We start from the raw sequence: 12,000 nt of genomic DNA, 5'->3' as shown, positions 1-12,000 counted from the left end.
ATTTGTTCGTTTAAGTAAGAATTATACTACCTCCGTTCTAGTTTATGTGAACCTATTTTCTTTTTGATCCGTTCTAAAAAGAATTATCAATTTCTAAATTTGGAAATAATTTTTCTTAAACTTACAATTCTACCCTTAATGAGAATCTTTTATAATCACACAAATGCTCTGGGCCTCTTTTTGAATTGTTTAAGACCACAAATTCTAAAAGTCTTCATTTTTTCTTAAACTCCGTGCCTAATCAAACATGTTCACATAAATTGAAACGGAGGGAGTATTTTTTATTAATTTGAAAATAATTTAACGTGATGAACTTCTCGTTTTATCCTTAATTATAAGCTTATCACCACAAATGTTATTACATGCTTAAAATCACAAGTTAAAGATCTTACAACAAATAAATATTATATGTGGTGTATATGTAAGATCATAAATTTAAAATATTTTTATTAATTACTTTCTTCAATTTCAGTTAATTACGACACATAAATTGACAGCCAAGCAAAATTATTTTTTTATACATGATAGGAGTATTTGTTTGTGATTTCGCAAAAATTGGTAAAGCAAGCTATTAATCGAAAAATAAACAGCAGGACAAAAGACTAAAATATGAGGCAAGCAGTTCTTTCTCCTATATAATGATATAGACACAACGTAACCTCTAAGGAGGGCAAAAGGCAAGTAGCAAAATAATTCCTTTTCCTTTACAATAATATAAACGTAGCTTTCTGATGCAAGCAGTCTAAATTCCTTTTTCCTTTACAATGAGCACAGAAGACAGTAATGTGTCTTCTTCTTATCAGACGACGACTGATACTGAAACAAGTAGTCGTCGTCAATGGTCATATGACGTTTTCTTGAGTTTTAGGGGTGAAGATACTCGAAAGAGTTTTGTTGATCACCTCTACACCACTTTGCATGAAAAGGGGATTCATGCATTTCGAGACGACATAGAGTTACGGAGGGGAAAATTCATTTCCCCTGAACTCCTTAACGCAATTGAAAAGTCTAGGTTTGCAGTTGTCATTTTCTCAAAAAACTATGCCAATTCCTCCTGGTGTTTGGAGGAATTGAGGAAGATTGTTGATTGCACAAAACATAGAGGGCAAACGCTGATTCCTGTCTTCTACGGAGTAGATCCTTCGGTAGTGAGAAAACAGAAGGGGAGTTATGAAGAAGCTTTCGCAGAACATGAAAAGAATTTCGATGAAAAGAAGATCAAAGAATGGAGGGATGCTTTGAAGGAGGCAGCTAACATCTCTGGTTATGACGTCCAACACATGGAAGATGGGTAAGCAGCAATCTAACTCTTTAACTTAAATTTTTTATTTTAGCCACACAAATATTATTACTTAAAATTAAATCATAAATTTCAAAAAAAATTACTCCCTCCGTTGATTTAGTTCATTTTTATTCTGTTGCACATTTTTTAACTTTCATTTAACCATTTAACGCTTTTATAGAAAGTTAAGTTTCTTTTTCTTTTAAAAACAAAAAGTTAAAGTTGGTCTTTGGGCGACACTGGATGCATTTACATTATTACTCCATCCTTTCGTTCCACTTTATTTGAGATGGCTCCAAAATTTTAAAAAGAAATTAAAGAAAGATATTTAAACCTTGTATCATTCAGTTTAGAACGTCTAATAAGGAGATATTGCCAAACAAAGTACAATTAATGAAGCAGTATTTTTCTCTTCTACAATTTGGCAAATAATTTAATTCGATTCTAAATATACTCTATTACTCCATTTGTTTTCTGAGTATCGTTGTTCTAAACCAGTTAGAATATTTATTGGGCTATAAAAGCTTATCATAATAAAATGAGAAGCTCGATTTAAATTGTTTTTAAATTTATAAAGACAATACTTTTTAAATAGACTATATGAAGTAAACAATTCATTCTTTTCGGAAGGGAGTGCTACTAGTTTCTTCTAATGCCAAAATTTTAGGAGATGATATTTAAGGTTTGACATACTTAATAACAATATCTATCAGTTTATCTATAATTTAGGTAGTTTTTTTTATTATTATTTTAAGATAAATTCCATTTTTTATCATGGTATAAGAGTATCGTTCATGTTATTCTATTTTTTGATGTTGGACCCCTATATTATGTTATCCACCCTCTATTTAGAAAGCTTGGGCATGCCGAAGGAGAGGATGTAAACTATGAAGTGTCCCATCGGTTGAAGGATGTTTTGGGCAATTCTCACATATGCGATAATATTTGAGATTGAATTAGACCTAAAATCTATTCTCGAGGAACAACCACTATATTTAACTAATTTTGCGTTTGGCCATAAGAATTATAAAATTCCAAAAAAAAAAAAAAAAATTTTAAGTGAAAATAATATTTGAAAATCAGAGTTGTGTTTGGACATAAATATAATTTTGGGTTGTTTTTGAAGTTTTGTGAGTAATCTGAGCGAAAATTTTGAAAAATATTTTGGGTTGTTTTTGAAGTTTTGTGAGTAATCTGAGCGAAAATTTTGAAAAATAGCTTTTTGGAGTTTTTCAAAATTTCGAAAAATTTCAAAATGCTTCTTCAGGTGAAAATTGAAAATTTTATAAATAAACGCTGATTTCAGAAAAAAGTAAAAATTTTTTGAAAAAAAAAAAAATTTTGTTATGTCCAAATGGGCTCGTGTTTCAATGTTATTTGCTTTATATCCTTTTTGCTAACTTCATTTCTTACATATTATTATTTCACTAAAAAAATAAAGGTGATTGTTACCTAACATTTTAAACTTTTAAATTAGCTAATGACACAAGTCAATATCGTATTAGAGTAAGACTACACATCTCCGTGCAACGAAGTTTCAGATTTTCGTATTAGGTTTGATGTTGGATTAGACTCGGAATCTATAATTTTAACATAGTATTAGAATAAAACAAATTTTTACCTTACTAACTCTAACTTTTAGGTTGAGTTAGATACTCAAAAACCAATTAGTATTGTTGCTTTTACCATCAAAAGGGCTGAAATCTATTTTAGCCTTCTCAACTATGTCCATTAGCACCTCATTTGTCTTATTCTTCAAATTAATTACTGTTGTTTCTTTTATTTGGGGTATCTTTATTACTTTTGTGGCAATACTTTTCCTTTAATTTCTTTCTATGATATTTGCATCATAACTTTTCGTGTTTTTTTTTTAAATTGGGTTTGAAAATATTTTTCTTGAACCAATTGTTTATCACAAATAGTCTCTCTACCTTTCACAAGATAGGGGTAGGGGTGTACATCGGTACATAGATCGGGTTGGTTCGAATTTTTTAATTACCAAACCTAATTGATGGTGTCGAGATTTTAAATCTATAAACCAAATCAAACCAACAAAGTTGAGTTTTTCAATCTCGATTTTTTTATTTATTTTTGGTTTTCGGGGTTTTTTCGATAAAGTCTTTATATCACAATATATATATAACTTGTGCTCAAAATATTTCTTTAATCCTAGTAGGATACAACTATATAGTGTATTTTTTAAGAAAATAACACAATAATATGAGATAAGTCATAGCATTGTACTAAAATATTCAATAACAAAGATATAATAAAATCGTATAAAATAAATATTGCTAATTAACAATCTATAATAAAAATGAATATAATTTAAAATTACTATATAAGTCACCTTAAAATAAGTACATCTAATAGGTACTATTAATTACATACTAAGCACTAAAGAAAAAAATAAACTAAGTCATGCATTTTTAGTATAAACCAATGCAAAACTAAAAATAGAGATCCAACACTATTGTCATTTCTATTGTTGAATTGAATTTATTTGTCATGACCCAATTTCTAATAAAGTCGTAATCGACACTCGGTGACTTAACTTGACCGAGCGAACCATCTTGGCTTCTCTATTCTGTTGTATTTCTGTTATGCAATGCATCTCAACACAATTCGATATGATTTAAAGTAAAAACTTTTCTAAATCTTCAAATGAAATAATATTCTGAAAAGAAATTCATTCTATTATCTTGAATACATTAAAAAATAAATGTTATGCAAAGTGGACACCCATGACTCTGTTTAGACTCTATCTATGAAACCTGTAAAAAGTATTGAAATAATAAGATAAAATTCTAGAATCAACGAACTCCACGAACTAAAATGGAGCTCACCAAATCTTCCGGTAATGGGAGGAGAGTATCCTATCTCGTAGCCTGCTTACCCGCAAAATATGTGCCTACATTGACATAGATCAATGTAGGTTCCCGTGAAGAGAACGTCAGTACACTATAACAATACTCAATAACTAAAGCAATCCTCCCACTAAAGCTGGAACAAGACTCTGAAAGAAGTATGTATACATGATATAAGAAAATTCTAAAAGCTTTTGATGAAGAGTTGAAACAAACAACTCATATATCTAGTATAAAGTTATTCTTTATGTCATTCACAAAAATTCTCTTCTTTTCTCTATAGATATATAAGCTCTCTTGAAACAATCTTTGTAAATTTTCCAACGCATTTTCTTTTCTTTTCTTTTCTGGGGAGTTACATTTATTCTGACATTCTTTCTGATTCTGAAAATGTCACCATATGATCGGTATGGTGGACGATCCTCCCACTAAAGCTAGAACGAGACTCTGAAAGAAGTATGTATGCATGATATAAGAAAATGATGAAGAGTTGAAACAAACAACTCATATATCTAGTATAAAGTTTTTCTTTATGTAATTCACAAAAATTCTCTTCTTTTCTCTATAGATATATAAACTTTCTTGAAACAATCTTTGTAAATTTTCCAACGCATTTTCTTTTCTATTCTTTTCCGGGGAGTTCCATTGATTCTAACATTCTTTCTGATTCTGATCTTGATTCTGAAAATGTCACCATATGATCGGTATGGTGGACGATCCCAGTCTGATTGCTTGGACCCCATTCCTGTGGTGCCTCACAGTTCAAGGTTCTAGCATGCTCACGTTCTTGTGCCTTACCAGGGCACTTCTATCATAGTTTCCGAATCAACGGTATGCTAATCTCCTACTCTGGCACGAGTAGTTTCGGGGTAACATAAACTATTAGAGGCTATGAACCCTTCTCATAGATCTAAGAAAACTCCCAAAATATTCTTCTGAGTAATTCTTGTGTCACAAAATTTAAAACAATAATATATCTTCATAGTTCTTATCAAAACAATTCCATAAAATCATGTAAAAGAAATTTTCAATAGTCTATACATAAAAGAAACATATGCAAGTCATGAATGCAAGAGACATGATTTATGGAACAACAGACTATTCTTGAGTTATTAACCATGATAATCATCAAAGATCTTTTCTACAATTCTAATGGATAATGTGAGTCCACTCATTCCATTCAGAGCCCACATTAACACCCTATATAGTCTAACAATAACTTATGTCATGATATTTGTGAGAAGACAACTTTAGTAAAAGCATTGTCTCTACTTACCTTGATTTCTTGCTTTTGAATACTTTCGTTTGCTCCAATCCAATTAGTTCAACTCACCAAACAAATCTATACATAGTTAATTTAAAGATCAATACTAGAAGTTTCAAGATTTCTAAAATATAGAAACCCTAGGTTTGATTCTTCTCTCTTTCTAGGGTTCATCAATAATCCAAGTTCTTGTAGTAGTTTATAGGAACAAATATCAACCATAAACCTCTCTAACAATCGTGGTTGAAAGTGGTTACGAGACATTCCTTGAATCGCGAAACCCTAGGTTAGTGGAGAGACCCTGTTCTTGAGTTCTTGTTCAGAATCTAGCGATTTTGAGATGAAATATTATTAGAATTGATGTTTGAAAGTAGTATTCTAATGTTAATCGCATTGAAAACTCACCTTAGGTAGTATGAGAATCCTTGGATGACTTGAGGATGAGAGGGGAGGTTTAATCTTTAAAGAATGAGGCTATTTTCTCTCTCTCTCCATCCCTTTTATTTCAGTTTCACGCCTTCGGCGTCACGGTCCACGCCCAGCCCCATCCAAAATACCCCAACTAAAATTACTTTTGATTTTGGCATTTGGATTCGCGCCTGGCGCACCCCTGGGCGCCCAAAACGTGACCCATTTTTCTGACATGATAGTCTTTAGTAAAATGCCTATAACATTTTATAGGAACATCGAAATGAAGAACGGTTTGAAGTATTAGAAACTAGACCTCAAGGATTTCTTTTTATATGTAGCTCAAATCTCAATTCATTATATAATGATAGATATGCTCATTGAAATTAGTTCATATGCGGCTAAGGTCATTTTCATCCCTTAAACAACTCCAATGGATTCCAATTTACTCATCTCCTCTTATAGCCATCTATTCAACCTTTTAAACATAAGATTTATGTATTTATGCCTTCATAACTTTTTAAACATATTTGTGTCCCACTTAGAGCTTGAGCAAGAACATTATACTTAGCAAAAGTTTTTTTTTGGGGGGGCTTTACATTATTTTGTTAGCATTAGTATTGATTTGAATTTTATTTGAATTACTATATTTATGAGCTATAAAATTTATTGGACAATTCAAGAATGTTAAGTCCAAGCTTGAAATAATATATTAAAAGATAAAATCGTGAATTTTTTTAAGAAATATTTATAAATTACATTACAATAAAAATTTATATGCATAAAATATTTTTAAAAATTATATAAATGTAATGTTGGGTTGGTTTGATTTCAGTCAGACTTTTTAAAGGTAAAACCAAACCTAATCAATTATGATCGTATTTGTTTCCCATTACTAAACCAAATCAAACCTAACCATGTCGGATTTTTTCCTGGTTTGACTCGGATTCAGTTTGGTACGATTTACCGATATTTTTTGTACACCCCTGGGTAGGGGTAAGGTCTGCGTAACCCTCTCAAGACCCCACATGCGAGATTTCACTTTCTTGCATTTATCACTGCAAAACTCTTACTCTTGTGACATAGTTGGGTAGCTTCATGACAAATTTGATGTTACTTCTCACAAAGTATATTAACTCTATCCACCAAGGTTAGAATAGATGAGATGAATCATCTAGTATTTTTTATCTCTGTTGGGAATTGAAAGTGAGGTTTTATAGTTCTAACCCATTTTATTGACAACTAGGCCGCACCCTTGCATAATCAAGCTTGCGCAGGGTTTATATTTTTTACTAGTTTAATTTTGGCCCCAACACATCCCTAGAATTTCTTAATACCATACAATCCCCAAATTAAAGTAGTGCCAAATAGCTAGGTTAATCGAAGTTTCAGTGAATAATAATAATAATAACTGTCATTAGTATTAGCATGATAACGTTGTTTATTCCAAACTTAAACGTGAAATTTCACTGTCTATCTCCTACTTTAATTTAGGCATGAGTCGAGGTGCATGAGACAAATTGCAGTTGCAATTTTGAACAAGTTGGGCCATGTACGACCTAAAATTGCAGACAATCTAGTCGGGATCGAGCCCCAAGTACAAAACTTAATATCTCTGCTGAATACAAATTCTGAGACTGATGTTCGCATAATTGGGATATGGGGTATGGGCGGCATCGGCAAATCAACCATAGCACGAGCTGTTTTTGATCAACTTCAAGAAATGTTTGAAGGTGGCTGCTTTCTTGATAACGTTAGAGAAGCTGCATCAAAATTTGGACTGCAAGCTTTGGCTGAAAAATTGCTTTCCGAGACATTAAAAGAGACCAAAGACAATCTTTACAGCAGCACCAACTTACTGATGAACAGGTTGAGCTATAAAAAAGTGATGATCGTTCTGGACGACGTGGATCAAGATGAACAGATAGAAAACCTGATAGCTGGAGGGCACAAAGGGTTCGGAGCTGGTAGTAGAATAATTATCACAACAAGAAACAAGCAATTGCTATCTTCTTGTGGAGTGGACCAAGTTTATGAAGTTAGCCTATTAGGAACTAATGAGGCTTTGATGCTCTTCAACAGGTTCGCCTTCAAGGAAGCTCAACCGCATGATCATTTCATGGAACTAGCGTTACGAGTGGTGAAATGTGCTTGGGGACTCCCCTTGGCCCTCAAAGTTTTGGGATGCTTTTTGCACAAAAGAGAAAAAGAAGAATGGGAGAGCGAGTTAACGAGGTTGGAAGGTATTCCTCATGATGATGTGATAGGGAAACTTAAGTTAAGCATTGATGCATTGAATGATTTAGACAAGCAGATATTGCTTGATATTGCTTGTTTCTTTAAGGGGAAACGAAGAGAACCTGTGATCAAGAAATTCCATGCTTTCGGTTTCAAACCTGAAATTGGAATACCAGTGCTTGTTCAAAGATCTTTGTTATCTATATCTGATGATGACAGATTTCAGATGCATGATTTAGTTCAAGAAACCGCTTGGTACATGGTTCGCCAGGGACAAACTAAAGAGAAATACAGCAGGTTGTGGATTCCTGACGATATATGTGATGTTATGTCAAAGAAATCGGTAAGTTTGGCTAGCTAATAGCACTTTACTCACTAGTACATGATATATTGAACTGCTGCATAATTTATACTAGTACAATTTCAGGTAACAGTGTGTTACTTTCTAACTTTTAACAGCAGCATATACAGAGTCCTTCACATATAACGGCTACATTATTACTCTTATATGATATGCAGGGTACAGAAGCGATTCAGGCAATAATATTGACTTACCCACAAAAAGAGAAATTGAACTTATCATCACAGGCATTAAAAGGTATGGAAAATCTACGTCTGCTCAAAATCCGCAATGCCTACTTCAATAGAGGTCCAAGTTATCTTCCGAATGGGTTACAATGGCTCAATTGGCACAAGTTTCCCTCAACCTCTCTTCCACAAGACTTTGAGGGAGAAAACCTTGTCGGACTTAAGCTAAGTCGTGGCCAAATTTTGCAACTATGGCCAGAACCTAAGGTACCCTTTGCCATCTAAAACATTGTTTTTTGCTGAAGATTTTTCAGTTTTTTTCTTTGTTACAGTAGGGAGCATAGCTTAATACTGTACAAACTAAACTCTTTACCCTATCATAACTGTATTGAGGATTTTATTGCATACTTTAGATAGAAAGTACTGCTTCTCTTACAATGCGATTTCATATATAAGGTTTCGTTTCTATCGGTACTGTACCAATTATTTGACTAGCAATTTTCTTAATTAATTAAAGTGAGTTTTTGGTAAATTTAATCATTCATATGTTTCATCAAAGAAACCTCAAATTAACAGCAAATCAAACAAAGCTAGTTGGCTTTAAAACTAGATAAGGTAGATTACAAAACAACAACAAAAATCTTTTCATTGTTTCTCACTCTTTTTGGTTTTTGACTTAATCAGAACCTTGAGCAGTTGAAGTATTTGAACCTCAGCTACTCCAATGGGCTAATTAACAGTCCAGATTTCAGCATGATGCCAAATCTTGAAAAGTTGAATCTTAGCAACTGTAAAAACTTGGTAGTAGTTCATGAGTCAATTGGAACACTTCAAAGGCTTAAATACTTGAATATGTCTCACTGCTCAAAGCTCAGTCGTCTTCCGAATACCATTCACCTTGAATCTTTGGAAATTTTTCTTCTTTGGGACTGCACCAAACTTGAAAATTTTCCTCAAGTTATTGGCTTAATGCCAAATCTTTCAGAACTTCACTTGGAAGGGACTGCTATTAAAGAGCTACCCGACTCCCTGATAAATATCAGTGGCCTTGTGTCCATAAACCTCAGCAATTGCAAATGCCTGGAAAATATAACCTACAGCATCTGCGGTTTGAGATGTCTCCGTAGTCTTAATCTCTCTGGCTGTTCAAAACTCGAGACATTGCCCGAAACTCTTGGCCAATTGGAAACTTTGGAAGAAGTCCTTGTGGATGGAACTGCAATTACCAAGCTACCATCAACTATCTCCAAAATGGGGAACTTGAAAATCCTTTCTTTCAGTGGATGCAAGAATATTAAAAAGGATACGTCATTTGGAGTGGCAAGTTTAAGCAAGTTCACTTCAATGACAAATGTCAAGAATCTTATGAAACGATCAGATGCTGAGAGAAAGAAGCCACAAACAGCACGGCCATCCTTATCTGGTTTGCGTTACTTGAAGAAATTAGACCTCAGTGACTCTGATTTGGTAGATGAAGTTGCTACTGATGTTTGGCACTTGGCCTCATTGGAGGAGTTAAATTTGAGCCGAAATAATTTTGTGCAATGTCCTTCAAAAATATCTGGACTCCCGGGATTCAAAGTCCTGAAATTGGAAGAATGCAAGAGACTTGAAGTACTGCCTGATCTTCCATTGAGTATTGCTGTGATAGAGGCAAACGAGTGCCCGGCCCTACACACTCTTGGAAATCTTTCAACCCGACATGCATTCTTAAGGAAGGTTTCCTTTTCCAATTGTCACAAATTGCATGAACAAAGCAAGAAAACTGGCATTTTTGCTGTGGATTTGTTGTTGGAACTGCTACTTCAGGTACGCACGCCTCTCCATGCTGTTTTTCACCATATATGCTTGCACTATATTTTCCACATTTTTGTATCTGTTACTCCGTTTACCCGACATGTAGTGTTGGAGTTATATTATATAAAGCACCAAGCAACAGAAATACCATAATGACAATATTCACTGTCGCTTGGATTTTGTGCAACAGGGGCACTCCATCATATATGGTCGATTCAGTATACTGGTTGCTGGAGGAAAAATCCCCGTGTGGTTTGATCATCAGAAAGTAGGCGGTTCTATCTCAGTGCAGCTACCTTCAGATTGGCAAGATAACATTGTGGGAATTGCAGTGTGTTTCGTTTTGGACAGTTTTATTCCGAAGTCAAAACTAGGTGTTACTTTCAAGTTGGTTAGCCTAGACCACAGAGAATACACTTCTGAAAATGCACCTTCTGCTGCTTCAAAGATGGGAGAAGTGTACGATTCTGATCACGTGTGGATAACTTATATCTCTTTCAATCTTTTTCGTCTCCTCTTCCCTGATTTCACAACTGAAGATTGGTCTAAAGTTTGTGGTAGTCTTTCAATTAGAATAAGGCAGGATCCGTGGACAAAGGTAAGGAGGTGTGGAATTCAGCTTGTTTACAAACAAGATTTGAGCACATTGGCAGCTGAACGTGCAGGGGTTAATAAAGATTCAGCTGGGAGCAAAGAATTAGTGGTGTATGAAGGAGGAGGTAAAGAAAGTAAAGAAGAAGCTGTGATCAAAGAGGATATTGCTGCACTTATGGCTGGTGTTACTGAATTGAATTGGGATGTTGACCCCATTGAGCAAGATACCACTCAGCTCATGAATTTGAGGAAATCAATTGCCTATAAAATTCAAAAGACTCTCTCTTTTGAATGCTAGCTTCTGTCCATCAGCAGTTGTTGGTTGATGGTTCTTGCTCATGATTGGCAACTTACGTTGGTTTGTTGGTTTGTTTGTTTGTGGCTTGAGTTTGCTAATGAAACTAAGAGAGTAAGTGTCTATTGGCTTTATTTTGTTGAATTGATTGGCTTGTTGTACCATAAGAAAAGAAGGGAACAAATCTAAGTTTCAAGCCTTGTAGTTTTCTTATGTTTGGTTTGTATCTTAATTAGTGTGCTTTTTGTGGGGTTTTATATATGGACCTAAATGTAATTGTGTCTACTTGTATAAATTGAAGAGTGCTGCTTGTATTTTGTTAAAAGCTCTAGTGAATTGGATTTATAGTTTATTATTATTATATAAAATAGCATGAAATCCCATAATTACACGAACTAATAGAATGTGCCTCAAGGGTGTGTTAGGTAGGAAGGAAAATATTTCCATTCATACCAAACACACCCCAAATTAAAATTAACTAGCCTGTAAGGGGTGTAGTTTTCCAGTGTCGAAGGCAAAATTTTGCCACTTGTATCTACAAAAAATTTCCTAATTAAAGCACACGCTAATTTAGGACAGATCACAGGTAAAAAAAAATATTTTTCGGGCATGCATCAAGTACTACACAAGCTAAAAATCAATAATCTTAATAACAAAAGAATAATATTGAATCCTGTTGACTGTCCAAACATGTTTTCTTGAAGTTTAATATATAAACTATTGAAAG

The 12,000-nt window shown here is 33.8% G+C and overlaps 1 protein-coding gene across 1 annotated transcript; it reads left to right on the top strand.

Annotated features, from left to right (window-relative positions):
- The first annotated feature begins 642 nt into the window (after positions 1–642).
- Positions 643–11,598, top strand: LOC104113703 (TMV resistance protein N-like). The gene is made up of 5 exons (XM_009623954.4): positions 643–1,291; positions 7,316–8,402; positions 8,579–8,854; positions 9,272–10,396; positions 10,575–11,598. Exons 1-5 carry the CDS (start codon positions 765–767, stop codon positions 11,274–11,276), a joined length of 3,717 nt encoding a protein of 1,238 aa, XP_009622249.1. The 5' UTR covers positions 643–764; the 3' UTR covers positions 11,277–11,598.
- Positions 11,599–12,000: the final 402 nt, after the last annotated feature.

Source organism: Nicotiana tomentosiformis, chromosome 2 (assembly GCF_000390325.3).
Source record: "Nicotiana tomentosiformis chromosome 2, ASM39032v3, whole genome shotgun sequence".
NCBI lineage: Eukaryota > Viridiplantae > Streptophyta > Magnoliopsida > Solanales > Solanaceae > Nicotiana > Nicotiana tomentosiformis.
This window is presented reverse-complemented; position numbering and strand designations above follow the sequence as displayed.

Coding starts and splice junctions, on each gene's coding strand:
- LOC104113703 (XM_009623954.4), top strand. CDS start 765: ATGAGCACAGAAGACAGTAATGTGTCTTCTTCTTATCAGACGACGACT. Junction 8,403..8,578: donor ATGTTATGTCAAAGAAATCG/GTAAGTTTGGCT, acceptor TATGATATGCAG/GGTACAGAAGCGATTCAGGC. Junction 10,397..10,574: donor TGTTGGAACTGCTACTTCAG/GTACGCACGCCT, acceptor TTTGTGCAACAG/GGGCACTCCATCATATATGG.